This window comes from Oryctolagus cuniculus, chromosome 11, assembly GCF_051225735.1.
Source record: "Oryctolagus cuniculus isolate XC-2025 breed Fujian yellow rabbit chromosome 11, ASM5122573v1, whole genome shotgun sequence".
NCBI lineage: Eukaryota > Metazoa > Chordata > Mammalia > Lagomorpha > Leporidae > Oryctolagus > Oryctolagus cuniculus.
The window spans coordinates 55,348,475-55,362,613 of NC_142877.1; the positions used below are offsets into that span (position 1 = coordinate 55,348,475).

The 14,139-nt window shown below is 64.8% G+C and overlaps 2 protein-coding genes across 4 annotated transcripts; both read left to right on the top strand.

Moving 5' to 3' along the window:
- Positions 1-6,882: 6,882 nt before the first annotated feature.
- On the top strand, positions 6,883-9,776 carry ATG101 (autophagy related 101). Of its 2 annotated transcripts, none has more exons than XM_017341879.4 (3): positions 6,883-7,026; positions 8,138-8,425; positions 9,204-9,776. In XM_017341879.4, exons 2-3 carry the CDS (start codon positions 8,174-8,176, stop codon positions 9,606-9,608), a joined length of 657 nt encoding a protein of 218 aa, XP_017197368.2. In that variant the 5' UTR covers positions 6,883-7,026; positions 8,138-8,173; the 3' UTR covers positions 9,609-9,776. The 2 variants fall into 2 exon arrangements, with proteins under 2 accessions (XP_017197368.2, XP_002711240.2); XM_002711194.6 differs by having other exon boundaries at positions 6,883-6,951.
- Positions 9,777-11,094: 1,318 nt separating this feature from the next.
- Positions 11,095-14,075, top strand: SMIM41 (small integral membrane protein 41). Of its 2 annotated transcripts, XM_070052270.2 has the most exons (3): positions 11,095-11,586; positions 11,789-11,876; positions 13,664-14,075. In XM_070052270.2, exon 1 carries the CDS (start codon positions 11,236-11,238, stop codon positions 11,506-11,508), a length of 273 nt encoding a protein of 90 aa, XP_069908371.1. In that variant the 5' UTR covers positions 11,095-11,235; the 3' UTR covers positions 11,509-11,586; positions 11,789-11,876; positions 13,664-14,075. The 2 variants fall into 2 exon arrangements, with proteins under 2 accessions (XP_069908371.1, XP_069908372.1); XM_070052271.2 differs by lacking the exon at positions 11,789-11,876.
- Positions 14,076-14,139: the final 64 nt, after the last annotated feature.

The window sequence follows — 14,139 nt, forward strand, 5'->3', positions numbered from 1 at the left end:
GCAGGGGCCTCCCCCATGGCTCCACCCGCACACTGCAAAAACAGCCTCACTTCCGGCTTCCTGAAGGGTCCCTGTGTGGCGGGGGTGGGGAGGCCACGGCCCTGGCTCAGTGACCACTGTCTTGGCAGTGCCAGGGGCTTGTGAGCATGTGCCAGGGCCGCCGGTGGCGGGGGGGGTGGCGTTTGTCAGCAGAACCATCTCCCAACAGCTTCCCAGCCCACCTCTGACCCTCCAGGCTGCTCTTGGAGAGCCCCTATTCCTCTCTGAGCCTTGGTTGCCTGCTCTGCATGGGAGCAGAGCTTGCTGGGAAATCTCCATCTCGCTGTGGCCCTGCCGCTCCCCCCAGGTGGGTGTGGGCACTGGGCAGGCCTCTGAGGGGGCAAAGGACTGCTTGGGGAATGGCCAAGAAGATTTTTTTTAAAGGTTTATTTATTGACTTGAGAGGCAGAGTTATACACAGAGAGAGGGAAAGACAAGTCTTCCATCTGCTGGTTCACTCCTCAAGTGGCTGCAATGGCCGGAGCTGGACCAATCAGGAACCAGGAGCTTCTTCCAGTTCTCCTATGTGGGTGCAGGGGCTCAAGCACTTGGACCATCTTCTACTGCTTTCCCAGGTGCATCAGCAGGGAGCTGGATTGGAAGTGGAGCAGCCGGGACTCAAACTCGCGCCCATATGGGATGCTGGCACTGCAGGCGGAGGCTTAGCTCGCTGCGTCACAGCGCTGGCCCCCAGGGAGAATCTGGATCCCAGTGCACGTTCGAGGCCCACAGTGAGGACATCGCTCATGGCGACTGTGCAGGATGGGACCCTGTGGGTGAAGTCCCTTTCCTGTGACGTTTGTCATTTCTTGCCTTTGCTGCTGCCCAGTGAGGCCAGCAGGAGCGTCCCTACCTCCCAGTGGAGTGGTGAGGAGCCAGCACGTGCTCTGGAGCCCGCACCTGCCCCTGGGTTTGCTCCTGTCTGCTGTGGGCTGTGGGCCAGTTACAATTACACTCATTTCCTAGTGTTGCTGCTGTCGGGGTTACCTGAGTGACTCTGAAACGTTCAATCGGTGCCTGGCCTGTGGGAAGCACCCAGGGAGTCTCGGCTGTTGTTTTTAGAAACAGAGGCTCACCCTGTTCTCTGGAAAGGAAATGACAAATGACTTTGCCAAGGCCACTGGGCTCGCAAGCGGCTAAGCCCGGCGTGTTTGGCTAATGAAGCCCAAGGTCTCCTGGCTGGGCCTTGTGAGAAGCCGCCCCACTGCTGGCTGTCCCCTTCTGGGACGCTGGCATTCGGGTACCCCGTGGAAGGGGGAGCTGATGCCTCCAGCTCCGCCGGCCCCACGCGGCCTCGCCCAGGTCCTTTCTCCCCACTCAGCAACTGGGAGCACTGGCCCCCACTCTCGCTGGGCCCCGAGGGCGGACAAGGGGCACTGAGCCTGGTGGGCGGCACAATGGCTGCTCTGTCCCTGCGGCCGGGGGCTGGGCCCGCTTCCGACAGGGGACAATAGTCAAAAGGCTGTGACGCCACCGGCAGCCCGGGGCCTGGAATCCCGGGCGGGGTTTTCCAAGGCCTCAAAGCCTGCTGTTTGTCCTTACAGAGAGACCCAGGAAGCCTGCCTCTTGGCCTCCCCCACCCTGCCCACGCTGGCCCCCTCCCCAGCCCTGAAGTGCCACCAGCTGGCTCCCAGGTCTAGCTGGGGGGCGGTGCTGTGCCTGGGGTGGAGGAAGCTGCTCCACACCTGGGCTCTGGCCACCAGATCTTTACGATGGAGGGCGGTGGGGAGGTTCAGCCTCGAGGAGGCGGGAGGCTTTTGAAGGTCACGGGCAACCCCACTGTAGTATACAGGGTCCATCCTGTCCAGTGCACTCGGCTGCAAGGCCTAGGGCAGCTGGCGCGGTGGCCACTGGGAGAGCCAGCCACCACGAGGCGGCTGTGTGGGCCGCCCTCATGCGAGAGCTGGGCCTGGGACTCCCAGGGGGGTTTTGGCTTCAACATCTGGGTGTCCCCTGTCCCTCTACCACATGCCCGCAATGCAGGGAGACCCCCGGACTCTGCCCACTGCAGGGGGTGAAGCTGGAGGAGGGAGAGAGCCCTCGTGAGGTCCACCAGGCTTCCAGCCCCGTGAGGACCTGGCCGTGTGGACCCATGGCTCAGCCAGCATGCTGGTGCGCAGCCTGCATCCCCGCCGCAGCCCTGGCTGGGGGGAGCTGTCTGGGAAAGGCCTAGGCCGGCCTGGGGGTCTCTGAAACCTCTGGCTCCTCACGGTGGGGACGGGAAAGAGCCACTGCAAGACGGGGGAGCAGTCTCTCTTATTTCCTGAGGTCTCCTTCCGTTTCTGAGGGCAGGAGGCCCACTCGGGGGGCCTGGCTCAAGTCAGAGCCAGCCTCCCTCCCTTGGCCGGCCCACCCCGTCCACCCCGGCTCCCCCTCGCCTCCTGCTAGGCCCTGAACCTGGCAGGCTGGGTGGCTGCCTGAGGTCTCCACAAGGTCTGACCCAGGCACTGGCACTGTCCAGCCTCAATAAATCAGGCCCGTGTGGCCACGGGGCCTGGGGGTGGCAGCTGGGCCGGGGAGGGGAGCGCGGCGGGGGGTGGGGGCCTGTCCTGGTACATGCTGCGTTAGCAGGGAGCAGTGCCCAGCTGCCAGCCAGCCGGCGGGGGTGCTGACGGTCACATCACAGGGAGCCCAGCCACGGGTGGCCCAGCGGGAAGCCTGGACCCCAGCCGGGCTCCCAGGTAGTGGGGCTACAGTGGGGATACAGACCCAGATGCCCCCTGCCTGCCAAGGAACCAGGGACAGAAAAACAGCCCCCCCGGGGGGGGCCAGAGACACCATACACCCCCCCCCCGCCAGGGGTGGGTAAGCAGCCCTTGCGGCCGTGCAACCCAGTCACCGAATCCCCTTCCCAGAGGGAGACCCGTGTCTCCTGAAGGAACAGGCACACAGACCTGGCAGGAAGGGAGACCCTGGGGGCGGGGACGAGGGACTAAGAAAGCCCCACCCCCAGCTCGACTTGGCTGCACACACACACAGGCCTGGCCCCCACCCCCGGCCCCCGTGATGGCACAGAGCCCCCCCCCCCCCCCACGATGTCATCAGGAGAGCCGGGCCTGCCGCCCCGGGCCGGGTCCAGTCGGGGGGCCTCCTCCTGATGAGGCTGGGAGACGCCTCAGCCTCTCGCCTTCAGCCACTCTCTCAGCCCAGCCATTTCCTCCGCTGTGGAGGGCGGGGACTGGGAGTGACACTGCAGAAAGGGTGGGCGGCGGAGGAGCCCCTGCCCAGGGTTCCCAGGGGGCATTAGTCGGAAGGGGACAGCTGGTCCTCCTCGCCCCCGCGCCCTGGCCCCCCGGCTGGGAGTGGGCAGGGAGGGTGCTGGCTCTCCGGCCAGGCTGGCCACCGTCAGGAGCCCCCAGCCTGACGTCAGTGCCACTTATTGTTGTCGCTGGGGCTTGAGTCACACCCCGTGACGCCACTGGGGTCAGCTCTGCAGCGGCCGGGGTGGCCTGCGGGGCCAGCTTCGGGGCTCGGCTCTCCCCTGGGCGCACACCAGGATGAGGTGGGGCCATCCAAGGCCACACTGGCCGGCCGAAACCAGCTGCCTCCTCCCAAGGTCTTGGGTTGGCCTTCAAGGTCCCGCCAGGGGCCTCTTGCTGCGGGCCTGTGCGCCGGGCTGGCCGTGGCCCTGGGCTCCGGCCGAGAAGTCGGCCAGACGCTGTCCTTGCGTCTGCTGCCGGGGAACCCGGCTTCCAGCTCTGACCCTTGCTGAGCTTGTCCCGCCACCCCCCTCCACCCCAGCCTTTCTCTCTCCTCCAGAAAGTCTTCCTGGAATCATCCTGGAAGCTCGGCTCCTTCCTGGAACCAGCCTTTCCCTGCCCAACTCCTCGGGCTGCCGTCCTGTGCTTTCCACAGCCACCTGAGTCTCACTCCCCACAGCCTGCTGGGAGCGGGGCCTGGGACCCCTGGTCACCCTGAATGTGTCACTTCCTGTTCCAGGCCACCGGCGTTTCTTTGGGTTGACAGCGGTCGCCGCCAGCCCGGCCTCCTCTGACCCCCACAAAGCCTGCTGCTGTTTCTTTTCACACCACGTGCTGGGGCTCCTGCCTGCATGGAGCTCGTGGGCCATCTCTGAGCTCCCAGACCCACTGAGGCTCGATTTTGCTGTCTCGACAGGGGCAGTGACAAGCGTGTTGGGGGTAGAGAGTGGTCATCACTGCCCCCGGTCCCTGGTGGGCTCTGGGCTCTGGGTCCCGCCCCCCCCCCCCTCAGGGGTTGCTGGGCTGCAGGGCAGGCAGCTTTCTCTTTTCCCAGGCTCACCTGGGAGAGCTGCCCAGGCCTGGGACAGGCGCGAGGGCTCTGTGTATGAGCAGGGCCTCTCGGGGGAACGAGATGGGGTGGGGGAACAGACTTGGGGGAGAAGGCCAGCCAGGGGCGGGGCTTGCGCACCTGGGTGTGGAAGAATTGGGTGTGTGTGTTGGGGGTGCTGGAGCCACCTGTACCTCCTGCTTCAAGATGTAATCATTCATTCCTTCTGGACTCTGAATTCAGTGACATCACGTAGTTTGGCCATGGCAGGAAACGCAAATGCCACATAGCCAGGCATTTCCCTCCAGGCCAGCAGACACCAAGCACTTGCCAGTGCTGGAGATGGCACTACCCGGGGAGGGCCTGGGCTGGAGAGGCCAGAAAGAGGGCTCTGGGGTGGGAAACAGGCCTGGATTTAAGGCCCAGGCGCTGTCACTTCCTGTGTGACCCTGGGCAAGCCATGCAAGCTCCAGCACTGTTAGTTTCTTAACTACCTCCTAGGGTTGATTTGCACCAAGCTGCCACTTGCTGCCCTGGCATCCCAGCTTCGAGTCTCTGCTGTTCTGCTTCTGACCCGGCTTCCTGTTAATGTGCCTGGGAAGGCAGCTGAAGATGGCTCAAGTGCTTGGGCCCCCGGCCCCTGGCCCGGCTATGGCTAAGGTGGCTGGGGGAGGGAGATGGGAGTGTGAGGGGCAACCAGTGGATGCAAAGTCTCTGCGTAACTCTGCCTTTCAAAAAAAGAAATAATTTTTAAAAAATATTTATTTATTTATTTGAAAGTCAGAGCTACACAGAGAAGAAGAGGCAGAGAGAGAGAAGGAGAGGACAAGAGAGAGAGAGAGGTCTTCCATCCGATGGTTCACTCCCCAATTGGCTGCAACTAGGCTGGAGCTGCGCCGATCCGAAGCCAGGAGCTTCTTCTGGGTCTCCCACGTGGGTGCAGGGGCCCAAGCACTTGGGCCATCTTCTGCTGCTTTCCCAGGCCATAGCAGAGAGCTGGATTGGAAGTGGAGCAGCCGGGACTCGAGCCAGCACCCATATGGGATGCCGGCACTGCAGGCGGTGGCTTTACCTGCTATGCCACAGTACCAGTCCCAAGAAATAATTTTTTTAAAGCCCTTTTTAATCCCACTCAACAAATGTGATCTGTCGTTTTGGGAGATGAAGTCTAACCCCTAAGCAAGTAGCTCAGCAGTGCCTCCTGGAGGAGGTGGGGGCATTAACAGAGCCACCGACAATGCCCGCTTTACCCTGGGCTTGCAATCTACAAATAGAAACAAAGGTAGCCGGCGCCGCGGCTCAATAGGCTAATCCTCCACCTAGCGGCGCCGGCACACCGGGTTCTAGTCCCGGTCGGGGCGCCGGATTCTGTCCCGGTTGCCCCTCTTCCAGGCCAGCTCTCTGCTGTGGCCAGGGAGTGCAGTGGAGGATGGCCCAAGTGCTCGGGTCCTGCACCCCATGGGAGACCAGGAAAAGCACCTGGCTCCTGCCATCGGATCAGCACGGTGCGCCGGCCGCGGCGGCCATTGGAGGGTGAACCAACGGCAAAGGAAGACCTTTCTCTGTCTCTCTCTCTCTCACTGTCCACTCTGCCTGTTTAAAAAAAAAAAAAGAAACAAAGGTGTCCCCAGGAAGTTTCCAAGGGCTCAGAACCCATATTCCTACCACTTTACAGGTCGCAAGGTGTGGACTTCTTCGTTTGCTAGAATTTGACAGGCACAGGGACGCGGAGACGGAGAGAGGGAGCTTCCAGCCACAGGTTCGTTCCCCAAAGGCGCGCCACACAGGGAATGGAGGTCTCCCAACCACCTGAGACAGCACCTGTCGCCTCCCAGCTGGAAGCTGGGGTCCGCGGCGGGGCTGGGACTCGAACCTAGGCACTCCCCTAAGGGATGTGGGCGTCCTGTTTAGCAGCTCCCTGTCTATGCAGCGGGAACTCGAATGCCAAGGGCCTCCGACAAGAGATGGCGGAATTGCCAGACTTACAAGAACCATCGCGGCAGGCTGCCAAGGGATGCTGCTGGCTGAAGTGAGCGCTCAGCGACAAGATCCTTGCTCCAGCATCTACATGTGGGTTCCCGGCCGGGGAGCCTGTGATACACGCTCCAGCTCTGCCGTCCAGTCGGCCGCATACACAACCTCCCCCAGACCGCTTCCGGGTCTCAGCAGGGCCGGGGACCCTGTTCTGGGACCCCAAGGCCGGCTCGCCGCCCAGACTCCTCTCCGCCGGCGGAGGCAGCGCGGAGCACACCCGGCCGCTCCTTCCCGCCCATCTCTATGGCGGAAGTGCGTCGTTCCATCCGAAGCACAACAACATTCTCAGTGGTAAAGGGTGAATGGACTCGTCCAATCGAGGGGGGAAACACCTCACTATTAAAATTTTAAAATCCGAGAGAGAACCCAGAAAAAAGTAGAATTCAGTTTTCACAGAAGAACAGGACTGCAGATGTGCGCAAAGGTGATTGTACAGAAGATCTGAGCGTCGCGTTCCAGGTGGGCTCGGTCGAACCGGGCGCCTCCCCCCGCTCCGGAGGCCGCGGCGCAGGTGGAACCGTCCCGGCGCGGCGGCTGGTCGGGGGGCCGGAGCTGGCTTCCGGCGCCGGCGCCGTCTGTGGCCGCGGTGGTCTGGTGCCGCCGCTAACGCGCCTCGAACTTCAGAGTCCGGTGAGTCTGGGCGCGGGGCGCTGTCCCCGAGACAGCCCGGGAGTCCGCTGTCCCCTTGCTGCCGGGAGTGCGCAGGTTCGCGGGGGCGGGGGCGATGAGAGGAGCCGGACCCGGGCGGGGGTTGTTGGGTGCGCCCCGCGGGGCCGGACGGCTGTTTAGCGGGAGGAAGTGGGAGCGGGGAAGGGGCCTGAGGCCAGGCTGAGCACACGGTGGGCGTCCGGGTGCCCGTGGCTCCGAGTCGGCCCCGGGGGAAGCGGCTGGGGGAGGAGTCGTCCCGCGCCCTGCTCGCTGGTAGCGGGGTCCTGGGGTACAGCAGGTGCTTTACGGACCAGACATGGCTGCTGTGAGAAGGGGACTGGGGTATGGGGGTCGCGAGAGGGGGAGCTATGGAAGGGGGGGCGGCGGGACACCGCGGGGCTGGGCCGACGCGAGCTGTGCGGAGGCGGTGGTCGCCTGTGGGAGGTGGCGGACTGTGTCCAGCGCTGGGCCTCTCCGTCTGCGCTCCTGTTTGGTTCTGTCCCATCTCTCCTTGCCGCCGATCCCTCCCTCCCGCCAGCCGTAGGGTAACGTCGTGTCCTGGCTAATATTAGCCGTAGGATAACGAATGGCCAGTACCTGGTGAACACTTGCCCGAGATCGACGCCCCTCACCCCCGGCCCTCACGTCCCCTCACCCAGTTGCAGGGTCTTCCCCGGAGTCTGGGTGGCCCTGGAAACCTGGGAGATCTGGGGTGCGTGTGCATGCCTCGCTCAGAGAGTCAGCTTTTTAAAAGCTCCGTCTTCAAGGCTTCCTTTGAGTTCTCAAAGCAGCGTGTGACTCGAGTAGCTCCAAGTCGTCCTGTGCTCTGTAGCCAGGGGTAACGCACAGACTTGGTCTGCACGCAGTGACGGCGCCTGGCTGGCCACTACGTTCTCCTCAGAGCCTATTCGGGGGTCCCCAAGACCATCCTCCGGTCTCTTCCCGGCCCCGCGATGTTTGCCTGCCTGCCTGCCTGCCCTCCACCCTGCCAGCTTCCCCAGGGCAGGGCTGTGCCTACCTGCGCACGGCCAGTGCCTCTTAGCTGCTGTCCGGGGATCGGGCGCCAAGCTTGGGCTGCCTGTGGGATTGCAAACCCCTGCTGAGCGTGGTCTGGTAACGCACAGCCGGGTGCAGAGCAGGGCTGTGCTGACCTGGGCGCCTCTGGCAGGTTGGCCCGCCCTGGTGGGGCCGCCGCCGCTGCAGGATGAACTGTCGCTCGGAGGTGCTGGAGGTGACGGTGGAGGGCCGGCAGGTGGAGGAGGCCATGCTGGCCGTGCTGCACACGGTGCTGCTCCACCGCAGCACGGGCAAGTTCCACTACAAGAAGGAGGGCACCTACTCCATCGGCACTGTGGGCACCCAGGACGTCGACTGCGACTTCATCGACTTCACCTACGTGCGCGTGTCCTCTGACGAGCTGGACCGTGCCCTGCGCAAGGTTGTCGGGGAGTTCAAGGTAGGGGCGCGGGGATCCCTGTGTGCCCCTTGTTTTGTGCGTGGGTGCATGGGTGCGCGTGCGCTGGCTTCTTCCGGTCTGCAGAGCTGGTGCCTTCAGAGCTGCTCTTGGGGCCCCGGGGGCTCAGGGAGGGAGTGGCTGTGTCCAGGGGAAGCCCCAGCTCCTGGCTCTCTCCACGGGCTTCTGCCTCCATCTCCCCGAGTGGCTCCGTGGTGGGGAGGGGGTCCCTGTGGCAGTGTGGCCGTGGGGGTGGGGGCCTGTGTGGGACGGCCAGGCCACAGTGCTAACCCTGGCTCACTCGGGAAGAGGGAGTGGGTGTATGCTTGTTAATTCCACCTCCATTCAGATGTGCAGTGTTTCCCTGTTTCCATGAGTGGATATTTTGATATTTTTACAAGCCTGTCCACCTGGTTTACTCCTTAGACTCCTGCAGCGGCTCGGGCTGGGCCAGGCCAGGACTGGGAGCCAGGAGCCCCGTCCAGGTGTCCCATGTGGGTGGCTGGGCTCCAACTACATGAGCCTGCATCCGCTGCCTCCCAGGGTGCGCAATAGCAGGAAGCTGCATTGGAAATGGAGCAGCTGGGACTCGAACTGGCGCTCAGATACAGGAAGCCTGCCCCCGTAGCGCCAATCCCGGCTGGGCTAGGAGATAGGTCTGCTCAGTTTGCTCCGTCACTTCACACAAATCCTGTTCCCTCGGGCTGGGGCTGGGAGAGCACTTCCCTGGGGCGCCGAGACCCGTGCTCCGGCTCATCGTGTGCCCCCCCCCCCCCCACAGGAGGCCCTGCGCAGCTCCGGCGGGGACGGGCTGGGGCAGATGTCCCTGGAGTTCTACCAGAAGAAGAAGTCCCGCTGGCCCTTCTCGGACGAGTGCATCCCGTGGGAGGTGTGGACGGTGAAGGTGCACGTGGTGGCTCTGGCCACGGAGCAGGAGCGGCAGATCTGCCGGGAGAAGGTGGGCGAGAGGCTGTGTGAGAAGGTGACCAATGTGGTGGAGGTGATGAACCGGCACGAGTACCTGCCCAAGATGCCCACGCAGTCCGAGGTGGACAACGTGTTCGACACGGGCCTGCGGGACGTGCAGCCCTACCTGTACAAGATCTCCTTCCAGATCACTGACGCCCTGGGCACTTCCGTCACCACCACCATGCGCAGGCTCATCAAGGACACCCTGGCTCTGTAGCCCTGGCTGGAGCCCAGGGAGCTCCCGCTAGAACCCACACTGGGAAACTCGGGGCGCCGCCGAGGGGGCTGCTGCCAGCGGCCGTGTCCTACACACCCCCTGCGGGGCCCTCTGCCGTCCCCGCGTGGAAGCACACCACTGGGTTGGTGAATAAAGTTGAGAGTGCAAGTTGGGGTTGAGCCGTCCTCCCCGGCGGTGTTTGGCCCCAGACGTCAGCCCTTCCAGTGTTCTTGCGAGGGCGCGGTGTGATGGGCTTACACACCAGGGGTGCCTGGGCGGCTGGAGAGTCACACAGGTAGGGGTCGCTCAGCCAGACGCTACCCTGCAGCCCCGGACTGAAGCCGTGGGGTCCAGACGCGTGGCTTTTCTCTTCCCTGGCTGGGGAAGGCCCTGTGGCCACAGCACACGCGCAGGTCCCCGCGTGCCCGAGGCGGCAGCTCCGTGTGGGTGTCTCCGGTTGGCCAGCTGGGGCCTGGGCTTCCTCCAGGCAGGCTGGCCTCGTGCTTACCGGGGCCTTGCCCTTGGCGAGTTCCACGGGCACAGGCAGAATCTCCAGTGGGTGCTGTGTGTGCACTGACTTAGTTCATATTTTACGATGGCTTTTGGCTCTGCCTGGGGCAGTTCTGAGTGGATGGAGGAGTTGTGTGTGAGGGCCACTAAGGGAGCTTGGGGTGGGGGGCTGGTGTGGCGCAGGCTCGGAGGCCAGGAGGCAGGGATGTGTTGATGCGTTTTTCTCCGGTGAAGCTGCCCTTGGCCATGGGGCGTTTGTGCCTGAGGTTCCGTGGGTGTTGCTGATCCTGTGTGAGGCCTCAGGGGGTTGGGGGATCCTGGAGGGGGGGGCTGGGGAGCTGGGGATGGCCCCTAGCAAGTCTCTGCCCGCGCATGACCTTCCACACGGCCCTTGCTGATCTGGTTCCGCGTACTGGGCTGGCACAGGTGCGTGTGAGCAGGAGGGGAGCAGAGGCCAGCGGCGGGGTCCCTTAGACCTGGCCTGAGGGGCGAGCGTCTGTCCCAGCTTTCCCGGAGCCGCCTGGCCGGGGGACAGCCAGCTGGCGGCAGGCTGCCGTGGGGGACAGGACAGTCCTGGCCCTCCCTCCTGGCACTGGGATTTCCCCTGAGTTAGGGGACCCGTTTATACAAGGGTTGGGGTGGGAGGCCTGGTGGCCCAGGTCTGAATGTCCCCCCAGGCTGCCGGAGGCCCCTCAGGCTGATGGGGCGGGGGTGCGGGGTAGAGTGGAGAGCTTTGGTGCTAGAAATTCCCGAAGGGCAGCGCCCTCGTCCTGTGTCCTGCTCAGAGGGGTTGCGCCCTAGCCAGCAGCTAGGACGGGGCTGTGGGGAGGTGCCTCCTGTTTGCCTTCCTGGCCGGGGAGAGTCCTTGGGGCCGGGGTGCCTGGGTCCGGCTCGCTGTGTTTGCATGAGTAAGTAGGGCTGTGGGCCTTGGGGACGGGAAGAAACACGCCTGGCTTGTGGAGAAGGGGCCGGAGTCTGCGCTGGAGGAGCACTCTGTCTGCCCCGGAGGGTGGGGGCCTCGGGGACCCGCCCCTCTGGCCCCTCCCCGCTGCTGCGGCCGGGCCTTTGGCACATCTGGCGGCCTTGCACACATCTGGGCAGCCGCCGGCGCCGGAGCATGAACGGCTCGCAGGTGGGCGCTGCGGCCCCGGCCGCCTGGCTGACCTGCTGCAACCAGTCGGGGGCGCCGCTGGAGCTCCCTGGGGGCCGGCGCACAGTGCAGGCGGTGGTGCTGGGCGTGCTGTCGTTGCTGGTGCTCTGCGGGGTCCTGTTCCTGGCCGGCGGGCTGCTCCTCCGTGCGCAGGGCCTGGCGGCACTGCTGGCCCACGAGCGCCGGGCGTCCTGTGGCTCCGAGCCCAGCGGCAACAGTGGGGGCGACGACTCCTCCTAGGTGCCCGGCCTGCCCTGGGCGGCGGCGGCCTTGGGGCAGCCAGGACCCAGCCCAGAGGCTCCGGGGTGCTGCACACAGGTGAGAGGGCTGGGCACAGGGCGAGTGGCAGCCACGCCACGGAGCACTCATTGAAGAGGCCCCTTGGGGAGTCAGCTCCTGGGTGGCTGCCGTCCCAGCTGAGCCCGGGAGGGAGGGAGGCTGTGCTGGGATCGACCAAGGAGTGCCCCTCCCCTCTCCTGAGTGTCTCCTCCCCACCCTCATGTCCTTTTCTTGGGAACAGAGGCCGAAGAGGGTCGGTGAGCCCGCCCCCAGCTGCGTCCAGGTTTTAGGGGACCCCTGCCCCTCTGCTTCTTCCCAGGCGGGCTTGGGTAAGGCTCCTTTCTGCCTGCTCTGGCCGGGAGTGTGGCTGGATGGCCGTGGGGGAGGGGAGGTGCGCCAGGCCCCCTCGGGGCCAGGACTTGGTGTGTTGTGTGCGTTGGGGTGGGGGTGGGTGGGTTATGCGGTCGGCCCAGCTCCCAGCAGCTGGGGGGCCTCAGGGGCACGTAGCCCCAGGAAGTGGGGCTGAGGGTTCCCAGCTGCGGGGGCTCCGTCTGGGTCTCCTGCCTGCGTCTCCAAGGACAGGAACCATATGGAGGAAAGGGCCTGGGTGGTCCAAAGGAGAAGGTAACTCCGGGCCAAGGCCACCCCCCCCCCCCCCACCTCCTGGCAGAGCCACAGGGGCTGAGCCGGGAAGCCTGCTCTGCTCAGCTGTGTTAGTGGGAACTCGGGGGGCTCCTGCGGGTGGGTGGGGGTGATTCTGGCCTCTCTTGCCCTTCCCACTCTCCAGTGCTGCCCTGCTTGCCCAGGACTGGGGCGGGGTCCCCAGTTTCTCTCCCAGAGAAGGGAGCCCACTGGGTGCCTGTGAGAGGGGCTGGGAGGGGTGGGGTGGGGTGGCGGCTGGACAGGTGCAGCACAGCCGCTGTGAAGCTGCCAAGAACCTGCCAGCCTGCCGGGCGGCCCAGGGCCTGGCGCTAATCCCAGCCACCACCGTGCCCTTGCTCATCGGCCACTTCTCACCTTGGCACCTCGGTGACGACGAGTGTGTGCCCCGCTGGGCCTGGCCCGGGGGCCCTCAGTGTGTGCCCAGGGGACACAGCCCGCTCGCCGGCTGGGTCCTGGGGCTCTGGCATGGCTGGGGTCTCCCTGCCATCTGGCCTCATGCATCTTGTCACTTGCCCAGCCTTCTTCCCCCAGCCACGCTTCCCCAACAGGGGGAGAGGGTCTTGGGAGCCTTCACGTCTTGCAAGTGGGGGCTTCGAGAACTTCGCAGAGCAGCTCTGAGGTTCAGGGAGCAGTGGCAAGTCTCGGGGAGCAGCGGAGCTGGCGCTGGCCCCCAGGACCCCCTCATTTCCCAACCTGGACGGCCTGCCTGCTGCCCCAGCGCTCTCGGAGCTGCTGCCATGGGTGGCCTCTTGGCAGAGAGGACCTCTGTGTCACGGCCCCCTCCTGTTCCCTCTTGATGCTGGGAACAGTCGCAGCTGCCCCGGCGGCTGGATTCAGCTTTGCCCGGCCTGACCCCGAGTCACGGGGAGGGGCTCCGAGGGTCAGCTGGATTAAACCTCTATGGAGAAAAGATCCATGGTCGGAGTGGAGGGATCGGGGTTGAGTGGGGAGACCAGTGCCTGGTCCTTTTGGGTTCAGGTTCAGGTGGTGTTAGGGTCATAGAGGGGGCCAGTGGAGGGCAGGGCTGGGCCCCAGCACCGTTGCCTCTGCTCCCACCTGGGACGATAATCCCACCTCCCGCCCTTGCTGTCCCTTCACCTCAGTGCTAGGGGACCTCCGCGTCCCCTGGGGGAGGTCCTGAGATGCTTGCTGTGGGGCTGTGGGCCTGGGTAGGGCCGTGGGAATACTGGGAAGTGGGTGCTCAGCCGGGGTGAGGTGGGGTGTGGGTGTGGGTGGGTGGGTACCAGTCTGAATACCTCCCGGGGAAGCTGGGCACCTGGGCTCTTGGCAAGCAAGCTCCCTTAGGCTGTGCTTGGGAGCTTGGGATTGGCTGGTCACACCCTGAGCTGGGAGGGGCTGAGGGTTTATCCTGTCCACTCCCTGGCCTCCATGCAGGGTAGCCCCTTGACCAGCGACACGGGGTGGGGGTTGGGGGACACGGCTGTCTTTGCAGATTCTGGAGCCCTACACGCACAGCCTGCCTCCTGGAGCATTCTCCCGCTGCCAAAACGCCATCGCCCCGGCCCGGTTTGTGGTGCGGATGACAGGCTAGGGGCCAGCTGGACTGTGGAGAGACCTGCACCTGGAACCCTCGTGTTCTGCTGTACCTCCTGAGATGCGCCTGGAGTGCATGAACCCGCCGGCCCGGGGACTGGGTGCTGGCCGTGCCCCCTCCACCAGGCCTCTGGGGACGACGGGCCCGGCCCCTGCTCCGGTGCGGGGCGGCAGTGGTCTGAGGGGCCCGTGGCCTGTCCTGTGGAGGGCTGCGGGTCCGTGTCTCACAGGGAGGCCTGGGGTGCCCCAGCACCCGGCTGTGCCCCATTGCTTCCTACCACTTGTTATTAAATGTGTGGGAGAAGAGTCTATTTCCAGCCCGTTACCTTGGAATCAGCGGCTTGTTCCCCTGCAGTATGACCTGCCTCTGGTAGA